This window comes from Trachurus japonicus, chromosome 18 (assembly GCF_045865225.1).
Source record: "Trachurus japonicus isolate A0001 chromosome 18, Traja_1.0".
NCBI classification, from domain to species: Eukaryota; Metazoa; Chordata; class Actinopteri; order Carangiformes; family Carangidae; genus Trachurus; species Trachurus japonicus.
Genome location: NC_140924.1, coordinates 9,927,455 through 9,952,454, shown reverse-complemented (window position 1 = coordinate 9,952,454; position 25,000 = coordinate 9,927,455). Strand labels below are relative to the sequence as shown.

The window sequence follows — 25,000 nt, the reverse complement described above, 5'->3', positions numbered from 1 at the left end:
CAGTTACTATGTATCAAATATGTATGTGTGTGCTTTGCTTATAATACATCAATGCAATATACAAGGAAATTGTACACTGTGTTCGGAGGAAGCCAGAGAAGCCCATATAAGGACAAGCATCAGTTACAGTAAGATTGCATACGACCGCAGCGGAGATATCACACTTATGTAATTGCTAACGCACCATGCATTTACTGGAAACGGGTAGTAGATATTTCCTGTAAATTCTGGTTTTATATAGGTCAATGTGTGTAAGTATAGTATAACTGTTTAGGCCAAATTTGGTGATATCTGTTGTTACTAGGGGAAGTCGTATGCAGCCGAGTGAGATACCGACCTATAACTGAAGGCAACTCCACGATAAGGGAGGAACCAAGGCGGGGAGATACTAGAGGAAGTGTATAAGAGACACAGCGAGGGGTGAGCTTCCTCAGAACACAGGGCGCTTGGCTCAAGACACAGATCTTCTGTATCGTGTTCTCCAAAGATCTTTGCTTAATAAATACTGATGATATATCAACTCTAATTCTCTCGTGCAAAGTGGTTCTTTCCTTGCATCAACCAACCGCGGGGAAGTCAAAGGTGGACTTCAACAGTACATTCTCTAAGTGTTTTCCAATGCAAAAAGTGATGATACTATCTGAAAATGCTCCAGACAGCACTATACACTACTAGTACGGCCATGTGAAAACTACAGTAAAGTTACACATTACTGTATTTAGTGGAGATACTGAATATGTATGTTTCACAATTCTACTGCATATGCTCTTTGCAATTCTGATTTGTTCACAGCATTGTGCAAAGGAAAAATACACTACAGTCATCTACAACAAACATAAGAAACACTCTTTGGGTACAACTTTACGTAAACAAAACTGAACCTACAGAGTACTGTAAATCATTCCTGCACATCCAGACGTTCCAGTCACATTTTCATCTACATCACTTTGTCAATTGTAGCGATTGAAAGAGATTCAATATACCCAAAGATACAGTAATGTCATCCTTACATTGTATCTCTTTCAACCTTATGCCATTGTTTGTAATCACCATTGCACAAATGTCTTGTTCTTGTAGCAGAGTAAAAAGGGCTCAGTCTCTTCCACCTCTGTGAGGTTGTCTTGTAATCCTATGTGATGCAGAGTAAAATTACAGTAATGTACAATACATGTACTGCATCAACCATTATTACTGTGGTGTACAATACTGTAAAAGTGCTTCCTACTTGTAAAATGCTGTAGTACAGTACCGTACTGTAAAGATGGGAAATCTTTACTGTGGTTGCTGTAATACATTACAATACAGTAAATCTGTTCTCTAGTGAAGCTGTAAGTCTAAATGTTTGAATCATTGAATTCACAGTGCTTCTCCCAACATTTAAAATTAGTTTGACAGATTTTGAAAACTAGTTCAACAATTTTGTATGTAATGACTCAAGCAATGAAATGAGGACTATTAGTTTATTAGTTTTATAGGGAAAGACTATTCAGCGTTCAAAAGTATAGTTCATTTTGACTGACATGACATACCGTAAACAAATGATAATGTTGTAAAACAGCAGAGAATTGTATGAGAGAAACTGATACATGTCCAAAAGCATTTGCAATTTGTTCAGAGGAAGGAGAAACTGCCACTATGATGTGGACAAATGACTACATGTTGTGGAGGTTGAACTAACAGTTATGAGAACTTTCATTCTGATCTGAGAATAGCACCGAAGCGATTGAGAAAAACTGTAACATTCAACAATACAGTATAATGAGTGACGGAACAAGAACAAAACGACAGACATTCCAAGCCATGATAACAAGGTAGGCTATAACCTGATAACAGGGGTGGTAAAAAAGACAAAAATGGTCTAGTGGCCTGGGAGAATAATGGTTTTCCCCACGGCTCTGACGTTTTTGTGGGCGTTACCTTGGTTCTTCTGGTTTTCGGAAGGTTGTACACCATCCGGCGTAATGCTGCCCCCCCACCGGTCATAGCAAGACGCTGATCAAATTCTCTCATACAGCCCAGAAGGAGGGATTTTACTGTAACACAGCCGTCCCAAAAAAAAAAAAGATTTTTCCCCTAACCCAAAAACAGATTGAAAGGAAATTACAGACAGACACAGATCAGACCGATCTATAAGCAACTGCTGTCTAAGACAAGAATACAAATTGCAGTAAAATAACAGTCTCCAGTTCTCCACGCTCACACAATCCATTTACATGATTTACCCATTACTTTTAAGCTACTTGCCAAACAACAATGCCCCAATCTCAACCTATTAAACGAGCTGCATGTAAGAAATGTATATAGTATTCATAAAATCACTCAATATGTCACCAGAGACTAAGGAATCATGTTAATTTGACAAACTGATCTAACTGACAACAATAGTAGCTACAGCCAGAATATTCACATTTCATTTTTTTTATTTGCAGCCTGCAGATCATGTTTATGTTTTGATTCTGTGTTTTGGCCTGTTGCGCCACCCACTGCTCTCTCCCAGTCACAGCATCAGTGGCATTTTGGGGTTGCCAGTTAAGCTGCCACTGAGCCGCAGCTACGACTGGGATATAAAGTGATCTTCAATTGAGGTCACAATAAATAAATACAAATAAAAAGATTGATTTCTAATGCCAGCTATGGTCATATTTCCTTGATATCACATGGGAGAAATAAGCGTCTTGTCTCTCTGACGTCTGATACGCCGCATCCTGTCTGCAATATGTTTTTTATCAAGTAGAATAATACAGCATAATTATGCACATAGTCTCAGCTACGTTTTGCTATGTATTTTAAAGGGAGAAAAATCAACTGTCCATCGAGTGGCTTTACATCAAGTCAGCTCAGTCACTTTATTTTTGGCATCTTGACATTTTAAACAAGTAGGTTTATAGGCCACATTTCATTCATAATTGATTTTCATTACAACTATATACAACTCATTATTTACTACACTGTAACACTGACAAATGAGATGGATTCACCATGCGTAAATTGTGTCAGAGCCACTGCCACACACTGCTGTTTTGAATTTGACTGCAGAAACAGTTTGGGCCACATTCTTACATACAGCTCCTTTAAACATTAAACCTTCAGAGAAAATCAATGGAAACTCAATTTCTTTATTAACAAACAAAACACAAAAGATCTTTCCACCAAGTACAACATACCAGAAAGAGATTTTTACAGAATTTGCGACACTTTGATAAAAACAATGACATTTTTATTGTGTTGGAATGAGCTGTTCAGCAGCTGTACTGCCTTACATGTACTCTACACACACTACAAGAAAATGGTTTAACTTCTGTATGGACTTTCATGTGCTGCTCAAGACAACAACTGAAGTTTCCCTCCTTTATGGGATTTCATGTGTGTCGCCAAATTCTCCAGCTCCATAAATGTTTTCCCACAAACACTGCAACCAAATGGCTTCTCTTTTGAATGGACTCTTGTGTGTAACAAAAGATTCATCTTCTGGGTAAATCCTTTCCCACAAATAGCGCAAATAAAGGGTTTTTCCTGTGTGTGGACTCTCAAGTGCACATTAAAACTCGTTTGGTATCTAAAATGTTTCCCACAGGTAGGACATTTAAATGGTTTCTCTCCTGTATGGACTTTCATGTGCTCTTTAAGATTGCTTACCTGACTAAATGTTTTACCACAGGTAACACAGTGAAATGGTTTCTCTCTTGTGTGGATCCTCATGTGGACTTTAAGATTAACTTTTATTCTAAATTGCTTACCACAGATAATACAGTAAAATGGTTTCTCTCCTGTATGGACTCTCATGTGTTCTTTAAGATTATGTCTCTCACTAAATTGTTTACCACAGGTCACACAGTCAAATGGTTTCTCTCCTGTATGGATCCTCATGTGTTCTTTAAGATCACTTCTTTGACTAAATGTTTTACCACAGGTAGCACAGTCAAATGGTTTCTCTCCTGTATGGATCCTCATGTGGAGGTTAAGATGACCTCTTTGACTAAATTGTTTACCACAGGTAGCACAGTCAAATGGTTTCTCTCCTGTATGGATCCTCATGTGCATCTTCAACACCGAGGGTGATCTACATGTTTTCCCACACTCTGAGCAGCGGTGAGACTTCTTACAGTGAGACTTCTTACCAGTGTCACATTCTTCATCACTTACATGAACAGCTTCGCTGTTCAAACCTGACTCAGGTGCTCTGGTTTCTCTCCAGTCATCACTGTCTTCAGTCTCACAGGACGACTCTGAGACCTCATCATCTGTATCTGGTTGAAGATCTTCAGGTTGATCTGAGTTCCTGGCTGGTTCAGATCCTCCACAGTTGTCTCCATCGGCCTCTATCTGTTCAGCTGAGCTGCTGGATGGAGGCTCGGCCTCAGTTTGTCTTTGATGAGGTTGTAGGGACTGAGGTTTCTCCTCCTCATCCTCACTCTTCGCATGAACAGAAGTGAGGAGAAACTCTGGAGTGGTCAATCGTTCCTCCTTTTCTTCTTTAAGATGTAGTTCCTCCTTTTCTTCTTTAAGATGTAGTTCCTCCTTTTCTTCTTTAAGATGTCGACTCTCTGGGTTCTCCTGATCCAGACTAGAGGTCAACTCAGGAGGATCCTCTGCTTCAATCTTCAACAGGCGCTGATCACCTGCAGAAACAATGAAACACATCATGAATAACAGTGTCTTCATACTGTCACTCACATTTTTTCAATACTTTATTTCGGACACAGCGGCGGTCCATAGAACAGTAAAAAAGAAACAAAAAAAACACAACTATACTGGTGTCTCTATGAACCCCAACGGTCACCTCCATTAGTGTTAACAAAAGTCAAAACAGGAACATAATTGTACCAGAGACGTTGTGTTGCATCGCGGCCGTTCCCAGTGTACTTCTGGTGTTTTTTGGGGGGACTTTTCTTTGTTTTACATACCATTGTTTAGCCTTGTAAACCATATTTTTAGGATTTTTTTAATGTCGTTCTCATATTTTACAAAATAAAATCTTAATACATTTAACACTGACATTTTATTTTGAAAACCGGAAGTTCCCACACGCTCTTGTAAGTCAGCGCTGGCTTTCCCACTTGCTTCTGTGCGTTTGCCATAAAGTCTGTAATAAAGACGCACTTAAAATGTTGGAGCGGCTGGCTGACCACCTGAAAACGAAAGACGGCTGGCGTGACCGCAGTACAAAAACAGCCGGTAAAAAAAACTCACTTTTGAACCAGTCGGCATATACGTTTTTTAAACGTCTTTTCAACCAAAAAAATGTTTGCTGGGAAGTTAGAAGATAAATGTAGGAGCCTACAACATGTTCTCTTTCTCTACAAACCACAACTTTGAGGTGAAATGATTTAAAAACTGAACCACCAACCGGTTTTGTTGAGGACGACTCGAGGCTGCAGGAGAACATCCAGCAGGTTCCTCTGCCGCTCGATCTCCTGTCTGAAGCCCGAAGCCTCCGACATTTTACTGTTGTTCCTGGCAGCCAGGAGACCCGAGCTGTTTGTTTCGCTGCTCCAGGTTGGGCCTCGAGTCGGCAACCGAGAGAACGCCCACAAAACGTCACTTCCGGTCAGACCGTGGGGGGCGGGGGGACAATGAGGTAGAGCACTGGAAAAGAAAGTAGCGACACCACCATTGACTCCCGTGGTAAGGGTTTTGCGCCCCGAGTGGCAGGATATGGGTATTGCAAAAGCGCCCAGAAAACCCATTCACTCCAATGTATGTGTGTTGCCCACTTGCTTGTAAATTGATGAAAACGGCCGTGTTTTTGTTTTTAGGTGTCTTGGTCATATCAGATTATACTTATAATTTGTTTATTACAAAATGTAGATTGAAACATTAATATAGACAACATTTTTTTGTGTGTTTTTTTTTTTACTCGCCTATGTGTTAATGTTTATCTGTAAAGGATCCTCAATGATGCTATTAACGTGGGTGATCTATAAATGTCCTTAAATTATTGAAAATACCACACTTGCTCATTCACCAACAATGCAGAGATGTCATTTCTTGGGGCGCTTTTGCAATACCCATATTCCGCCATCAGGAGGCGCTTCCATTGAACCAATGCGTGTCGTTACTCTCTTTTCCAGTGCTCTACAATGAGGGAAAACAAGCCTCTCCCCCAACCTACTATACTATGAAAACGCGGATCATTACAACTCTCGATCATTAAACCCAGTATTTTAAAATATACGCAACAATGTATTGACTATTGTCTAAGGGGCTGCTGTCGTTGTTGTTGTTGTTGTTGATGTTGTTGGCATTGTCGCTGTTTGTATTCTTTTCCTGTCCTGTCTTGTGTTTTTAACTGGACCCAGAGTCTGTACTAATAAATTATCTATCTATCTATCTATCTATCTATCTATCTATCTATCTATCTATCTATCTATCTATCTATCTATCTATCTATCTATCTATCTATCTATCTATCTATCTATGAGTGACGGAACAAGAACAAAACGACAGACATTCCAAGCCATGATAACAAGGTATAACCTGATAACAGGGGTGGTAAAAAGACAAAAATGGTCTAGTGGCCTGGGAGAATAATGGTTTTCCCCACGGCTCTGACGTTTTTGTGGGCGTTACCTTGGTTCTTCTGGTTTTCGGCAGGTTGTACACCATCCGGCGTAATGCTGCCCCCCCACCGGTCATAGCAAGACGCTGATCAAATTCTCTCATACAGCCCAGAAGGAGGGATTTTAATGTAACACAGCCGTCCCCAAAAAAAAAAAGATTTTTCCCCTAACCCAAAAACAGATTGAAAGGAAATTACAGACAGACACAGATCAGACAGATCTATAAGTAACTGCTGTCTAAGACAAGAATACAAATTGCAGTAAAATAACAGTCTCCAGTTCTCCACACTCACACAATCCATTTACATGATTTACCCATTACTTTTAAGCTACTTGCCAAACAACAATGCCCCAATCTCAACCTATTAAACGAGCTGCATGTAAGAAATGTATATAGTATTCATAAAATCACTCAATATGTCACCAGAGACTAAGGAATCATGTTCATTTGACAAACTGATCTAACTGACAACAATAGTACAGCCAGAATATTCACATTTCATTTTTTTTATTTGCAGCCTGCAGATCATGTTTTGATTCTGTGTTTTGGCCTGTTGCGCCACCCACTGCTCTCTCCCAGTCACAGCATCAGTGGCATTTTGGCCTCCAGGTTGCCAGTTAAGCTGCCACTGAGCTGCAGCTACGGCTGGGAGATAAAGTGAACTCCAATTGAGATTGCAATAAATAAATACAAATAAAAAGATTGATTTCTAATGCCGGCTATGGTCATATTTCCTTGATATCACATGGGAGAAATAAGCGGCTTGTCTCTCTGACGTCTGATACGCCGCATCCTGTCTGCAATATGTTTTTTATCAAGTAGAATAATACAGCATAATTATGCACATAGTCTCAGCTACGTTTTGCTATGTATTTTAAAGGGAGAAAAATCAACTGTGCAACGAGTGGCTTTACATCAAGTCAGCTCAATCACTTTATTTTTGGCATCTTGACATTTTAAACAAGCAGGTTAGGACCAATTTCATTCATAATTGATTTTCATTACAACTATACACAAATTATTATTAGTTACTACATTGAAACACCGACAAATGAGATGGATGCACCATGCGTAAATTGTGTCAGAGCCACTGCCACACACTGCTGTTTTGAATTTGACTGCAGAGACAGTTTGGGTCACATTCTTACATACAGCTCCTTTAAACCCAAAACTTCAGAGAAAATGAATGGACACTCAATTTCTTTATTAACAAACAAAAAACAAAAGATGTTTCCACCAAGTACAACAATACCAGAAAGAGATTTTTACAGAATTTGCGACACTTTGATAAAAACAATGACATTTTTATTGTGTTGGAATGAGCTGTTACAGTTCAGCTCAGCCAACAACTCTGCAGACTCAATTACTGCTGTCATTTATTTGTAGTATTAATTTTATGAACAATTTCAAAATCATGAACTTAAACGAAATATTTTACATGTGAAATTAATCTTCACTGTGTTGTGATGAGCTGTTACAGTTCAATAACTGCAGCCTCACACACACTGCTGCTGCCTTCAGTAACAGTCCTGAGTTTACATACACTCATACGTCTCTTCTTGCCAGAAACATCAGAGAATTGACGGCCACAAAAACTTCAACTGTACATTTACGCTCCTTCATGGATTCTTGTGAACACGTAAAGATCTTCCTGTTGACAAAATGTCTCATCACAAACCTACAACTAAATGATTTAAGGTGTTTTAACTCTACCTACTACCTTATATGTACTCCACACACACTACAAGAAAATGGTTTAACTTCTGTATGGACTTCCATGTGCTGCTCAAGACAACAACTGAAGTTTCCCTCCTTTATGGGATTTCATGTGTGTCGCCAAATTCTCCAGCTCCATAAATGTTTTCCCACAAACACTGCTACAAATGGCTTCACTTTTGAATGGACTTTTGTGTGAACCAAAAGATTAATCTTCTGGGTAAATCCTTTCCCACAAATAGCACAACTAAATGGTTTCTCCTGTGTGTGGAGTCTCAAGTGCACATTTAAACTCCCTGAATGTCTGAAATGTTTCCCACAGGTCGGACAGTCAAATGGTTTCTCTCCTGTATGGAGTCTCATATGTCTAAGAAGATAACCTCTTCGACTAAATTGTTTACCACAGGTAGGACAGTCAAATGGTTTCTCTCCTGTATGGACCCTCATGTGGAGTTTAAGATGATCTCTTTCACAAAATTGTTTACCACAGGTAGCACAGGCAAATGGTTTCTCTCCTGTATGGACTCTCATATGTCTATGAAGACTACCTCTTCGACTAAATTGTTTACCACAAGTAGCACAGTCAAATGGTTTCTCTCCTGTATGGATCCTCATGTGGAGTTTAAGAGAAGGTTTAACTCTAAAAAGTTTACCACATGTAGCACAGTCAAATGGTTTCTCTCCTGTATGGATCCTCATGTGCATCTTCAACACCGAGGGTGATCTAAATGTTTTCCCACACTCTGAGCAGCGGTTAGACTTCTTACCAGTGTCACATTCTTCATCACTTGCATGAACAGCTTCACTGTTGAAACCTGACTCAGGTGCTCTGGTTTCTCTCCAGTCATCACTGTATTCAGTCTCAGAGGACGACTCTGAGACCTCATCATCTGTATCTGGTTGAAGATCTTCAGGTTGATCTGAGTTCCTGGCTGGTTCAGATCCTCCACAGTCGTCTCCATCGGCCTCTATCTGTTCAGCTGAGCTGCTGGATGGAGGCTCAGCCTCAGTTTGTCTTTGATGAGGTTGTAGGGACTGAGGTTTCTCCTCCTCATCCTCACTCTTCACATGAACAGAAGTGATGGGAAACTCTGGAGTGGTCCATAGTTCCTCCTTTTCTTCTTTAATATGAAGACTCTCTGGGTTCTCCTGATCCAGACTAGAGGTCAACTCAGGAGGATCATCTGCTTCAATCTTCAACAGGTGCTGATCACCTGCAGAAACAATGAAACACATCATGAACAACAGTGTCTTCATACTGTCACTCATAACTGGTGTCTCTACCCCATGGTCACCTCCATTAGTGTTAACAAAAGTCAAAACAGGAACCTAATTGTACCAGAGACGTTGCATCGCATCGCGGCCGTTCCCAGTGTCGCTTCTAGCGTTTTTTGGGGGGACTTTTCTTTGTTTTTTGACAAACAGCCGTGTGTCAAAAAACAAAAAACAAAGAAAATACCATTGTTACTCTTTTGTAGAACTTGTTTGTTTCCAAAATGTCCTGTTGTAAGGTTAGCAGTGGTTAAATCCTGAATTGCAATACTCCAATAATGTACGACTATAAATATTCCTATATTGTGTGTGATGAAGACACGATTCAACATCTGAACCTAAAGCACTGGTGTTTTACATCTTCAAATTAATCACAGAGCAACAGAACGTGTGGGGAAAATAACCTTTAATCTGTTGGTTTTGGAGATGGCTCCAAAAACAGGACTATGGTAATAAATTCAAATAAAAAAAGATACTACTTGCTAGTCGATGATAATAGCTACATCAATTTACCGAGTAAGTCGCCTCGGCGCACTCACACTAGGGCCAGTTGTTCTGTACCGTGCTGAAGCCCGAATGCCCCCCCTCCCCTGTCCCCCGCTGGTCCGCACTCACACTACCTCAAACCCAAGTGTGCTCAAGCACAGTTGCCTCCGACACTACGTCATCAACAACATGGCGGATGCGCTCTGACTGCAGAAAGAACTGCGCTTTGACTGGTTGTCATGGTTATCTTGAAGTTTAATCAAAGCGACGTTAACTATCGATGTTTACGGCGCGACGTAATCGTTAAGTGACTGTTGTTTACACGCGGTTGCAGACACGTGGTGGAGAACGAGCCCGCAGCCAGTGGCGTGCACGGGGGGGGGGGCGGTCGCCCCCCCTCGTGGCCCAATTGTTGAAAAACGCGTGTTAAAGTGCCCCCTGGGAGCCAAAACGCGCGTTAAAGTGCCCTCTTGGAAGCCAAAACACGTGCTAAAGTGTCCTCATGGGGGGCAAAACGTGTGCTAAAGTGCCCTCTAGGAGCTAAAACGTGTGCTCAAGTGCCCTCATGGGGGCCAAAACGTGTGCTAAAGTGCCCTCTAGGAGCCAAAACGTGTGCTAAAGAGCCCTCTAGGAGCCACAATGCGTGCTAAAGTGCCCTCTAGGAACTGAAACGCGTGCTTAAGTGCCCTCTTGGGAGCCAAAACGCGTGCTTAAGTGCCCTCTAGGAGCCAAAACGTTTGCTAAAGTGCCCTCATGGTAGCCAAAACGTGTGCTAAAGTGCTCTCTAGGAGCCAAAACACATGTTAAAGTGCCCTCTTGGAAGCCAAAAGACATGTTAAAGTGCCCTTGGAAGCCAAACCGTGTGCTAAAGTGCCCTCTTGGGAGCCAAAACACGTGTTAAAACAGGCCACATCGATGTTTTTTAGTCTTAAGGTATTGATATTATAAAACAGGCCAAATCAACGTTTAAAAAGGCCAAATTTTTTTCGCCGCCGACCTGTGGTCGCTGCCCAAACGCACCATGTCGCTACAGTCTCACTCTTGTCATTTTCTGAAACTTGGCAGCCCTGAAAGTGCCCTCTAGGAGCCACATCTAGGAACCAAAACGTGTGCTAAAGTGCCCTCTTGGGAGCCAAAACACGTGTTAAAGTGCCCCCTTGGAAGCCAAAATGCATGCTAAAGTGCTCTCTAGGAGCCAAAACGTGTGCTAAAGTGCCCTCTTGGGGGCCAAAACACGTGTTAAAACAGGCCAAATCGACGTTTTTTTAGTCTTAAGGTATCGATATTAAAACAGGCCAAATCGATGTTAAAAAAGGCCAAAATTTTACGCACCATGTCGCTACAGTCTCACTCTTGTCATTTTCTGAAACTTGGCAGCCCTGAAAGTGCCCTCTAGGAGCCACATCTAGGAGCCAAAACACGTGTTAAAGTGCCTTCAGGGAAGCCAAAACGCGTGCTTAAGTGCCCTCTTCAGTGGCGAGGACGCGCTATTAGGTGCCCCTTTTTTTCCTTTTCGCCCCTGCCCTTCAAAAAGTCTGTGCACGCCACTGCCCGCAGCACATTCCTGGCCAAGCGTACCGTGCCCAAGCACACCTCTCCCAACCGTGCCGGGCCAGGGAAGTGTACCGTGCTCAGGCACGGAACACTTGCACTCACACTGGCAATAGAATCCGGACTTTAGGGGGCAAACGTGCTTGGGCACGGTATGATTGCCTAGTGTGAGTGCACCCTAAAAGACCTTCTTAGATTTTGTAACTCCCTAGGCTGTTGTACAATTGTTGATAGCCACATAAAAGTTAGAAGATAAATGTAGTACAACGTGTCCTCTTTCTCTACAAACCACAACTTTGAGGTGAAATGATCTAAAACTGAATCACCAACCGGTTTTGTTGAGGACGACTCGAGGCTGCAGGAGAACATCCAGCAGGTTCCTCTGCCGCTCGATCTCCTGTCTGAAGCCCGAAGCCTCCGCCTCGTATCCGGCTACGACTCTGTCCACGGCCGCTAAGATTTCCTGGGAGGCGGCGGCGAGTCTCTCGGTAACAAATCCTCTCAGAAACTCCACCTCAGACATTTTACGCTCGTTGTTCCTTGCAGAAGACCCCGCTGCTGGATTCTATTCTGGGTTGGGCACGTCACGTAGAGCCACCAGTCGGCAACCGAGGGAACGCCCACGAAAACGTCACTTCCGCAGATCATTGATTAAACCCAAAAACTATGGAGTGATATTTGTAATTTTGTTGCTATCAATGTTGATGGTGATTTTATTTTGTTTTGGAGGAATGTACTGTTTGGGCTCCCTGACCTGAAAAAAAACAAGGAAAAAGCCAACATAACTTTTTTATTAACCTTATTATTTTAATGGCAAAATTTCATATTCACAAATGTAAGTTCATTAAAAAAAACAAAACCTTCCTTTACTGCTCTTAGCGGTGAGCTCAAGCAATACATAACCTCCATCAAATTTTCAAGACTATCAATATGTGAAAACTTGAACATTTTTTTGTAAACTTCTAAATTCCCCCTGGCGTAGAATATAAATGTGCTTTATAAATTGCATTTTACTATGAAAAACTGGTTTGTAATGTGAAACAAAGTTTTGAATTTAAAAAAAAAAAGGGAACGCCCACAAAAACGTCACTTCCGGGGGACAAGCCACTCCCCCAACCTACTATACCATGAAAACGCGGATCATTGATTAAACCCAGTATTTTAAAATGCACGCAACAATCGACCCCGATTGTATTTACTTTTTTTTTTTATAGCACTTTGTCATACAAGTGGATCAAACTAAAAAGCGTTTATACAAAGGTTTATTTTTTAAAATGTTTTATTGTGCGACACAGAAAATTGCATACATACGTACATCAGTGTTAGAGCACTGGAATAGAGAGTAACGACACGCATTGGTTCAATGGAAGCGCCTCCTGATGGTGGAATATGGGTATTGCAAAAGTGCCCAAGAACTGACAACTCTGCATTTTTGGTGAATGAGCAAGTGTGGTATTTTCAATAATTTAAGGACATTTCTATATCACCCACGTTAATAGCATCATTGAGGACTCCAATAAACATTAACACATAGGCGAGTAATAAAAAAAATAGTTGTCTATATTAATGTTTCAATCTACATTTTATAATAAACAAATTATAAGTGTAATCTGATATGACCAAGACACCTAAAATCAAAAACACGGCCGTTTTCATCAATTTACAAGCGAGTGGGCAACACACATTCATTGGAGTGAATGGGTTTTCTGGGTGCTTTTGCAATACCCATATCCTGCCACTCGGGGCGCAAAATGCTTACCACGGTAGTCAAGGGAAGTGTCGTTACTCTCTTATTCCAGTGCTCTAATCAGTATATACTTGGGAATACATCCATCCATACATTCATGGGAACAGAAAAAGAGACAATAAAGCAAACAAAAAAACACAACAAAAAACAAAAGACAGCCAGAGGCCTTTACAAATCACTTGCCCAAACTTCTCCATAATAGAGTACGTTTTGGCAGCTTTCACCTTGTTATTGAGACAGAATTTTTCACCAACCAGCCATGCTTTATTCCAGTTAATTTCTCAAAATTGTGCAGACCAGTTAATTTGACCTGTAGGCAGATTCCTTGGGCAGCTTCTCTAAAATCTGCAAGAGCAAGATCTTTTTATAATGTCTACTCCGCCCACAAAAATATCACAATTATAATTTTCTGGAACAGCAGTAATTCTTTCAGTCCCTTTAAGAAGCTGTAGCACACCCTGAGTTAGTGCATCAAAAACCACTGCATATTGTTTCAGTGTGACTGGGAGCTGAAATTTGAACAAAAATTCTTCATAAGAAAGTAAGAAACCATGGTCATTAATAAGTTGGTCAACTAATAAAATGTTATGCTCCATCCAGTCCTTGTAAAACAATGATCGTTTTTTGTAAAGGACGTTTTAATTGTTCCAAATATAATAACTGGTTGGCAAGAAATTATGTTGTAGATCAGTTTCCAGGACAGCAAAGCTTGTTTGTGAAAATTTGAGAGTTTGACAGGAAGTTTTCCAACTTTATAGTTACATTTAAACATAAACCGTCCACCACCTAATGAATTAAATACATGTGTAGCAAAGGAGTTCCAGAAGTTGTTCTTCTGTCTGTCTACATAAATTATTTAACCAGTTGATCTTGAAAGAGTGATTTAACATTTCAAAGGTTAACACATCCAAACCACCATCCCTCTTGGAGTTACACAAGATATCTTTTTTTAAGTAATGGCATCTGTTCTTCCAGATAAAGTTGAATAAGATTTGATCTAATTTCTTAGAGACTACTTAGGCACTAGTGATAAGTATACAGATCTTGATATTCCTTCAGCTTTAGATAACAGAGTCCGACCGTGTAAAGACAGATCCCTCATTAACCACATATTGAATTTTCTTTGTATCTGTTGACTTATTGGTTCTCAGTTTATCTCAGAGCGCCTGTTCTCATTTTTGTCAAGCACCACACCCCGATATGTCACAGTTTGTTTGATAGGAATATCACTCAGTTCTGACAGATCACAATGTTTAAGGGGAAACAGCATAGATTTATTAAGGTTCATTGTCAACCCAGAAACCTCAGAAAACTCTCTGATACATCGCACAGCTGTGTCAAGTTCATTCTGATTGGACAAAAAAATTGCTGTATCATCCGCTAACTGAGCCAGTTTGAATTCTCTACCTAAGGCACTTATACCCTGAAAGTTGCTTTTTTAAATATGTGTTGTCATGACCTGTGTGACCAACAAAAACAAAAAAAGACTTAGTGGGCAACCTTGTTTAATTCCACGACTAATATTAAATCTGGGTGTTGTGCCATTTGTAACCTTAATTGACAAAGGTTTAAATGCCACGCTTTCCCGTTATAGTGGCCTGGGAGGATGATTGGTTTTCCCCATGGCGCTGACGTTTCTGTGGGCGTTACCTTGGTTGCCGACTGGATCTTCTTCTTCTTCTTCTTGTGGTTTTCGGCAGACTGCACACCATCCGGCGTAATGCTGCCCCCCAACGGTCATAGCAAGACGCTGATCAAATTCTCTCATACAGCCCAGAAGGAGGGATTTTACTGTAACACAGCCTTCCCAAAAAAAAACGATTTTTCCCCTAACCCAAAAACAGATTGAAAGGAAATTACAGACAGACACAGATCAGACAGATCTATAAGCAACTGCTGTCTAAGACAAGAATACAAATTGCAGTAAAATAACAGTCTCCAGTTCTCCACACTCACACAATCCATTTACATGATTTACCCATTACTTTTAAGCTACTTGCCAAACAGCAATGCCCCAATCTCAGCCTAGTTAAAAATTACACCCAAAACTTCAGAAAAAAAGGTAGGTTGTACGTAGGGTTGGACACCGAAAAACGGTTCCAAATAGGAACCGGTTCCTAACGTCCGGTTCCGGAATCGTTAAGAAGCCGCTTGAATTTCGATCCTTTTTTTCGGTTCCTAAATGTCCGCACTAGTTTGTTTGTTTTACTCCGCTCGCACTAGTTTGAAGTAATTTGACCCGCCCCGCACCACCGCATCTATTTTCACAACCATCCCCGCTGCTATTAAACGTCAGACAGCGGCTTTTTACTTTGAAAGGGCAGACAGAGGCGCTGTGTTGCCGGTAGCTTGTCAGTGTGGAGCTTGTGAGGAGTGGGAGAGTCACAGTGCAGCGAGTGCAGCAGCCGCGGCCGCCGCCTCTCCCTCTCCCCGGTCTGCTCTCTGCTCTCAGTGAAACCAACCCCGCTCTGCTGATGCACCCAGCCGCCGTCTCACCGGTTCCCTCACACCTCCGCCGGCTTTCCCGTCAACATCAGCGCGCCCCTGATAACACACTCTGGACTTCATCATCAGTGTTTTTAATGACCCGCCCCACCGCGCCCCGCATCGCAAATAAAGTAAACATTTCTTGACCCGCACCACGCGTCACTAGTGTACAGACCTCCTCAGCCTGAGAAGGCAGACATGATTATCTTCTTACTGCTCCAGTGTTTGTTTTATTTTGTATACAGTCACCTGTTCTGCAGCTCTTTGTATGTTAAGACTGCTTGCCAAGTTTCAGTTTTAGTTACAGTTAGGGACCCTCCCTTTTAATTGAATACCATAGTTGGCAAAATCTATTTTTTGGAGGCCTTTTGGAGGTCTTACAAGCTGTGTAAGATGTATGTTTGAAGTCCAAGCATGCATGCAAAAATGGCCTGTGTGAAGAGTTTGTCAAATAAAAACATATCCTGTGAAATAAGTTGTGACCTGTTGACCTGCACCTCAAAGAATCGGAATCGAGAATCGTTTAGTACCGGAATCGAAATAGAGAATCGGAATCGGAATCGGAATCGCTAAAATCTAAATGATGCCCAACCCTAGTTGTACGTGGGTCATCCTGGTGTCCTTCCTCTGCCCCCAGGTTTATTGTAGTCAGGACACAAATGTCCTCACTAATGGTGTTAACAGGATTGCGACAATGGTTTCTCATGTGTCTTTGAAGATTACCTTCTTGACTAAATGTTTTACCACAGGTAGTACAGTCAAATGGTTTCTCTCCTGTATGGATCCTCATGTGCATCTTCAACACCGAGGGTGTACTAAATGTTTTCCCACACTCTGAGCAGCGGTGAGACTTCTTACGGAAATACTTCTTACCAGTGTTACATTCTTCATCATTTACATGAACAGCTTCACTGTTCAAACCTGACCCAGGTGCATGGTCAAATTGTTTCTCCTCTGAGTGGACACTCATATGTCTTTGAAGACTACCTCTTTGACTAAATTTTTTACCACATGTAGCACAGTCAAATGGTTTCTCTCCTGTATGGATCCTCATGTGTCTCTTCAAATCCGAGGATCTAAAAGCTTTCCCACACTCTGAGCAGAGGTGAGACTTCTTACGGCGATACTTCTTACCAGTGTTACATTTTTCATCACATACATGAACAGCTTCACTGTTCAAACCTGACCCAGGTGCTCTGGTATCTCTCCAGTCATCATCACTGCCTTCAGTCTCACAGGACGACTCTGAGACCTCATAATCTGGATCTGGTTGAAGATCTTCATGTTGATCTGAGTTCCTGGCTGGTTCAGATCCTCCACAGTCGTCTCCATCGGCCTCTATCTGTTCAGCTGAGCTGCTGTATGGAGGCTCAGCCTCAGTTTGTCTTTGATGAGGTTGTAGGGACTGAGGTTTCTCCTCCTCATCCTCACTCTTTATATAAACAGAAATTAAGGGAACTGACTCAGGTGCACAGTCAAATGGTTTCTCCTCTGAGTGGAGTCTCATGTGTCCTTTAAGATGAGCTCTTTGCCTAAATGTTTTACCACAGGTAGCACAGTCAAATGGTTTCTCTCCTGTATGGATCGTCATATGTGTAAGAAGATGACCTCTTCGACTAAAGTGTTTACCACAGGTAGCACAGTCAAATGGTTTCTCTCCTGTATGGATCCTCATGTGTCTCTTCAACACCGAAGGTGTACTAAATGTTTTCCCACACTCTGAGCAGCTTCGAGACTTCTTACCAGTGTCACATTCTTCATCACTTACATGAACAGCTTCACTGTTCAAACCTGACTCAGGTGCTCTGGTTTCTCTCCAGTCATCACTGTCTTCAGTCTCACAGGACGACTCTGAGACCTCATCATCTGGATCTGGTTGAAGATTTTCATGTTGATCTGAGTTCCTGGCTGGTTCGGATCCTCCACAGTCGTCTCCATCAACCTCCATCTGTTCAGCTGAGCTGCTGGATGGAGGCTCTGCCTCAGTTTGTCTTTGATGAGGTTGTAGAGACTGAGGTTTCTCCTCCTCATCCTCACTCTTTATATGAACAGAAGTGAGGGGAAACTCTGGAGTGGTCAATAGTTCTTCCTTTTCTTCTTTAATATGTAAACTCTCTGGGTTCTTTTGATCGAGACTAGAGGTCAACTCAGGAGGATCCTCTGCTTCAATCATCAACAGGTGCTGATCACCTGCAGAAACAATGAAACATCATGAGCAAAAGTGTCTTTCCACGGCTGGTGAGAGTGTATGTGTAAGATAATGTAGCCTATATTGTAGTGTTAGGGGTGTTCCCGACTGTGTGCAGAATGGAAACTTTAAGTCCCATCGTTGTGTGGCCATGAGCATCAAAGCTTGTATAGCCAGTCCAGGGGTCGAGTGTCACAGCATTGTGGACAGCCGCGTTGTTTTTGTGCCGAGTGTGTGTTTGTGTCTGTGTGTACAGGTGTTACGCGAACAATAGAAGACGTCACTCAGTTAAATCTTGTAAATAAAACTTCGGCCCATATTCCATTTTCCCCCCAATGAAGGGAAAACAAACCTTTTCTTTCCTGGCTGGAACAGAAGAGAACCTTCTCGGTACCGGGACCTCGTCATGGACAGAGATGTGCTAATGTTTGTATAAAACAGGCTATAGAGCCATAGTGTGAAATACGGGGGGGTTTGGGGGGGTCGGACCCCTCCGATTAACCCCTTGAGACCCCCTGAAAGACTCAAAAGCAAAATCTGAGGGGGGTCTTAATCTTGTCAAAAAAATAAATAATATAATACAATAATTTTATTGTGGTCAATTAAATGTGTTTAAGATCACCATGTCCAGTATTCATAATTCAAAACATTTATTCGTTTAACATTAAGCTGAACCATGTCACCTGCGCATTATGCAAATTAGCCATGGAGTCGAGCCCACTCGCTATCAGAACAGAGGATCCCGTTCCTCTCCCACCCTCTGCCGAAGAAAGTGAAGTTGAGGCCGAGTGCTCTGAAGACGTAGCCGCAGCCCCTGCTGCTAGCACTGGTGATTGGCCGCTTTTCTTTTTTTTTTTTTTTTACACCTAAGCAGGTGGGGTAATGGAAATACCGCAACCCTTGGCTTGACATTAAGGCAGGAAAAATAACTTAAGGTAAGAGGCTAGCCTGCTTCAGCATACTATGGCCTGAACCCTCAGTGGTGTTGTTTGGCCAGGCGCCTGTTGTGAGCTATTTGTCTGTGCTTTTTCAATTTTTATGATGGCCCGTTATACGAATGTGATTTGTGGATGTGTTCAATGCTGTGTTTAAACGTTTGCTAGATGGGTGGTTAGATAAGGCTACATGATCGGTCATAGTTGCAGGCTGAGGATCTCGTCGTGCACATAATTGCACGTCAGTCTCCGATCTCCAGATTTATAGTTGGTTGTTATTCGAGTGCACGAGTTTGGTGTCTTTCATTCATTTTAATTGTTGTATTTTATTTATTGTCTATTCGTTTCTGCATTGCCCTGATCGCGCGCCAGTCTCCTATACCTGGCATTTATTCATTGTTCAAGTGCGCCAGTGTGGTGCCAATTATTGTCTTTTATTTATTTGAATTATCGTCTATTTATCGTCAATTACTTTCTGCATTGTAATGCACAACTTTGCCTCTCCTTTTTAGGCTATAGGCTAATTTTCTTGGCTTATTGTAATGTTATAGTCCTACTTTACAAAAAGAAAAAAAAATTAGGGTGAGTTAGGGACCCCCCCCCCCCCGAATATTGATGGGTATTTCGCACACTGTATAGAGCGTTTCAACAGTCAAAACTATAACACGGGATCTGCACATGCGTAGCTTTTCCAGTTCTTTGTCAACTACACAGTGACAGCACTAGCTAGCTAGCCTGTGTATGTACGATAAGAAATGACTAGTACTTCTGGAGTCTGCCAAATAACACGGTGACTAGATCTTCCGGTAGTGTTGCACCGATACCATTTTTGGCCCCCCGATACCGATTCCGATACCTGGCTGTGCAGTATCGGCCGATACCGTACCGATGCCACACAGTTTGGAAAAAAAAAATATATAAGAGCTTTTTTTCTTCTAATACTATAATCCAGTAGAACCTTTTTATTGCCTACCTGGTAAAAGTAAAAGTAAAAAAGTACCACGTCCAATGTAACCCATTTTTACATTTAGGAACAGTAAAAACACCCCAAACATTTTTCCTCTGACTTGACGTCAACAACACAATAGATTTGATACATGAAATGGTCTTTCCTGCCACTACACTATGATGATTACTGTATACATAAATCACAGTAGCATAAACTGATTGGTTGAACGCAGCCTGATGTAAACATTAATAAGCTCCGGTAGCGACCGCGCCGACATAACGTAGCGGGATCTCTATTTGAATGTGTGCGCACCGCACTGAGCAGCGCACTGAGCACACAAGGGAGAGAGGAGGTGAAAAGAGACAACAACACTGTTACTTGCTGTATACTGGCCTCAGCCTGTACCGTCGCTAACACACAGACCAGTGTGTAACGAGTCAAAAAGCCGCCGTCACTGCAGCCTGAACGCAGCTCAAATCGACCCGGTGCCTCAGCACGGCGACCAAGCTTTGATAAACACACCGGATCCGCGTCGGTTTGGCAGCTCAGTGACGGCGGCTTTTTGACTCGTTACACACTGGTCTGTGTTTTAGCAATGGTACAGGCTGAGGCCAGTATACGACAGGTAACAGTGTTGTTGTCTCTTTTCACCTCCTCTCTCCCTTGCAGTGATCAGTGCGCTGCGCACACATTTAAATAGAGATCCCGCTACTTTATGTCGGCTTTGCTTGTTTACATTTCACTCACAAAAACTCCTAGAAAAGGATTGATTAACTGCAATTAATTTAATTGTTTACATCCTTACTTGGCTTGGCATGCACTGAACACGTGTGATCACACAGCAGTGAGTGTCGGGCGAGAGAAGACACAAGGCGCAGCGTTCATATTAGTTATCAGTAAATGGCATCGGTGCGTCATTTGTTTTACTTGTCGATACCGATGCCAGCATTTTAGTGCCGTATCGGGCCCCCTACCGATACTAGTAACGGTATCGGGGGTAATTTGAAGACCACTGGCCCCCACCATTCTAACCATTGGCCCAGGACAATGTCGGTATCGACCCCCATAATAACAAAAAAGAACATATCCCAGCCAGTTCCTGCGGTCTCGCCATCGAGGCTGGAACTTTCTTATATATCAATACCAATAGTAGTACATTTCCACCCTTCTCAATACTTATTCCATACCACAATTTAAGAAGAAGAAAAAAACATGTAATTCTAAATTCATTAGGCTACATTATTTTTAAGCAGAACATATTCATTAAGCAGAACTATGCAAGTCGGCCGGAAATAGCTCGCTCCTTCGCTGGTTTCTCTTTTTTTTCCCTCTACGGAGCTCCCCCACAGTTCTGAGGCACATGTCACTGTCGTAAAAAAAAAAAAAAAAAAAAAAAAAAAACTCGCCGCCACCACCTCCTCCGCCTGTGTTTACTGCTGAAGGTTGAGAGCGGTGTTTGCTAAGCCCTGCTAACACGGAGCTAACGCTATGCTAACGCTATGCTAACACGGAGCTAATGCTATGCTAACACGGAGCTAACGCTAACACGGCCACACACAGACACAAAGACACAGACATACACACACAGGAATAAAGGTTCCAAAACGCGAAGGTGTGTGTGTGTGTCATGATGTATTACACTATCTTATAAAAGATCCATGGTGTGTGTGTGTCTGTGTTAGCATTAGCTCCGTGTAGCCACAAGTCAAACTTAGTACAGTAGGCTACAAACATTCCGTGTTTCCATGGTTTCCTCCGACTTTCCCAACTCAAACCAATCACGATTCGTGACATGCATGACGTCTTACTGCCGTAAGGCGGTTTCTCGCGATAGTTCTATCCATTGATGAGATTTGGGACACCGAGACGGAGGACTGATCTTGCAAGTGCGGTTTTCAGCAGGTGGGGGGCTGAGCGCATTGGCCTAGACCCCATTCACCTCATAATAGGTCACTCTACCATCACAGTGTCTCTGAGCCACAATAATTACAGCCGAAATCCTGCATAGTTCTGCTTTAAATAATAAATACATGGTTCATGTATCCATGACAACGGACGGTTGCATTCCGTAGCAAAAGACAGTCGGTGTTTTTATGATGGACTAAAGTAGTTGAATTCACATGTTTAAGGTTAACTTTCACCTCCGGGCGGGACAGATTTTACGTTGGAGTAAACTAAAAAATCTGTCTTGTTCTATGGAGCCGAGACCTGGAGAATGTTGAAAACCACAATCAGTAAAGTGCAAACCTTCATTAACAGCTGCTTAAGAAAAATTCTGAAGATCTACTGGCCAGACAAGATTACGAACCAAGATATGTGGGCAAGGACGAACCAAACACCAGCTATGGACGAAATAGGACGAAGAAGATGGAACTGGATAGGACACACACTTCGGAAAGCATCTAACATCACTAGACAGGCTCTAACTTGGAACCCACAAGGGAGGAGAAATAGAGGCCGGCCCAAAAATACCTGGCGGAGAGATCTCCAGGCTGACACCAAAAAGATGGGATACAACTGGTCTCAGATCAAAAAGAAAGCCAGTGACCGAGTGCTCTGGAGGTCCCTTGTCAATGGCCTATACCCCAGCAAGGGTGTCAGGCGTAAGGAGAAGGAAGGAGTTCACCTCCGGGTGGGAGGGTTAACAACGGTAGAGGGATTGTGTGGTGGCCCTGAAGTGCAAAACAGACAACAACGACAGAAGAGAAAACACAACACAAAAAGAGAAAACACAATGGCAAAAGAGAAAACACAACACAAAAAGAGAAAACACAACGGCAAATCAGAAAACACAACGACAAATTACTAAACAACGGCAAATCAGAAATCACACCACAGAAAGAGAAAACACAACGACATTAACCAAACCGGAAAAGGTAGGTACCCTCGGGCGACATGAATCATCGCTGATTGGACAAAAGAACTGGTCTGTGCTTTGAACCGGAAAAACAACAACCGCCAGCGCGACAGACAAGCTGACTAGCACAGAGGCCGCTATGTATTGCCCAACAATGTTTTTGCTTTTTGTGTTTTCTGATTTGCCGTTGTTTAGTAATTTGTTGTTGTGTTTTCTGTTTTGTTGTTGTGTTTTCTCTTTTGGCCGTTGTGTTTCTCTCTTTTTGTGTTTTCTGATTTGCCGTTGTTTAGTAATTTTGTCGTTGTGTTTTCTGTTTTGTTGTTGTTTTTTCTCTTTTTGTGTTGTGTTTTCTCTTTTTGTGTTGCGTTTTCTCTTTTGGCCGTTGTTGTCCTGATTTGCCGTTGTGTTTTGCACTTCAGGGCCACCGTAGGGACTGAGCAGTGACTTTCACCTGAAAAAAAAGCGGAGGAAAAGACGAGATGCAGAGCTAACTTGGAGCTAACGTCTGGAGAGGTGGGACTATTTTTTTCACAGTGAGGCTATTTTATTGGATAATATGTATTTCTGGTTGAATAAAACTACATGAAATTGATTGCGTATCCCTCTTTCATATTGCCTTTATTGGTAACCGTTTTATTTAAAGCAATATCACTCCAGGCCTTGGTATATACTCATTAGATAGATAGATAGATAGATAGATAGATAGATAGATAGATAGATAGATAGATAGATAGATAGATAGATAGATAATTTATTAGTACAGACTCTGGGTCCAGTTAAAAATACAAGACAGGACAGGAAAAAAAAAAACAATATACCACTCTGTCGTGATATATTGCTTAAAGTTACATTGCAGAGTTTTTCGGTCTTAAAATAATGTTTCCAGACTCACTGCAATGGTAGAAAAATGGTTAATAGGATGAATGGCCTGAGCGGGGTCGCGTCGGCTGAAACTGCGCTGTAACTTCCCGGCACGGGTACGAATCACCCCACCCCCCCCCCCCCCCCCCCCCCCCCCCCGGAGAGACGTGGTGGGTAAAAGCGAAACTTACGGTTCCCCTCCGGTCGTCGTTGTCGTCGGCGGCATCACCCCCCCTCCCCCTCCCCCTCCCCCTCCTCCTCCTCCCCTCCCGACCACCCGCCACACAGTCTCCTTGCAAACATGTGGGAAATACTGTCGTTTATTAATGGGAATAAACGCTGGATGCGCTCCCTGATAAGTTTCGTTTATCCCACTGAGCTGAAACTCCCCAATGTTGCTTTAAATATAGCCTATGTTTTGTAGGTTCATAGTTGTTGTAGTGGGTAACTCCAGATATCATCTGCTATGATGCATCAAGTCGGAAATATCAGTAAAAGTTGCATCTGATTAAACACGAGGAAAACGCTCAATCTTCATAAATAACAAATATTAGCAAAAATCACATAGGCTTTATGTATCTTTTTCGGACCTTCACTTTGCTCAAGGACTGAAGCCCCACCATTTACTCTAGATCAGGCGCAACGGAAATCAAACAGCGGCTCATTTTACCAGAAAAAGATAAATGTAGTACAACGTGTCCTCTTTCCTCTGTCAAAACCAACAACTTTGAGGTGAAATGATGTAAAACTGGAATCACCAACCGGTTTTGTTGAGGACGAACTCGAGGCTGCAGGAGAACATCCAAGCAGGTTCCTCCTGCCGCTCGATCTCCTGATCTGAAGCCCGAAGCCTCCGCCTCGTATCCGGCCTACGACTCTGTCCCACGCCGCTAAGATTTCCTGGGAGGCGGCGGCGAGTCCTCCTCGGTAACAAATCCTCCTCAGAAACTCCACCTCAGACATTTTACTCACAAAGTCTTTGTTGCTCGTGGCAGTCAGGAGACCCGAGCTGTTTGTTCCCCAACTGCACCGACTCTTTTCCGGTTTTGGTGCCACGTCACGTCCATTCGATCCCACCAATCGGCAACCGAAGGGACGCCCACAAAAAAACGTCACCTCCGGTGTTGTGCAGTAAAACGACTGTCCCCAACGCAATATTTTTTTTCGTAGGAGGATCCGGGAAAGTCCGCGCCTTCCCCGCCTCTGATTGGCTGGATGAATTCTCCTTCGATAGACGTCATCTCACAACAAGTACTGTAGTAAACCTAAAATACACACAACTGAAATGTGTAATGTTAATCAGATGCCATGGCGAATGCGGTTTGCAGTTTTCACCTGCGGTGTGGTGAATCCGAGTTCGATACCCGCTGGCTTCACATTAAAAAAAAAA

The 25,000-nt window shown here is 42.3% G+C and overlaps 2 protein-coding genes across 2 annotated transcripts; both read right to left on the bottom strand.

Moving 5' to 3' along the window:
- Positions 1–3,296: 3,296 nt before the first annotated feature.
- Positions 3,297–17,798, bottom strand: LOC146968682 (uncharacterized). Its single transcript, XM_085806420.1, has 2 exons — positions 17,763–17,798; positions 3,297–4,323 (listed from the first exon to the last, which is right to left on the bottom strand). The coding sequence occupies exons 1-2, from the start codon at positions 17,766–17,768 to the stop codon at positions 3,322–3,324; spliced, it is 1,008 nt and encodes a 335-aa protein (XP_085662546.1). The 5' UTR covers positions 17,769–17,798; the 3' UTR covers positions 3,297–3,321.
- On the bottom strand, positions 4,602–9,513 carry LOC146968683 (uncharacterized). The gene is made up of 2 exons (XM_085760401.1): positions 8,431–9,513; positions 4,602–4,619 (listed from the first exon to the last, which is right to left on the bottom strand). The coding sequence occupies exons 1-2, from the start codon at positions 9,511–9,513 to the stop codon at positions 4,602–4,604; spliced, it is 1,101 nt and encodes a 366-aa protein (XP_085616527.1).
- Positions 17,799–25,000: the final 7,202 nt, after the last annotated feature.

Excerpts from the sequence above, each read along its gene's own strand:
- LOC146968683 (XM_085760401.1), bottom strand. The coding sequence starts at position 9,513 with ATGTGTTTCATTGTTTCTGCAGGTGATCAGCACCTGTTGAAGATTGAA.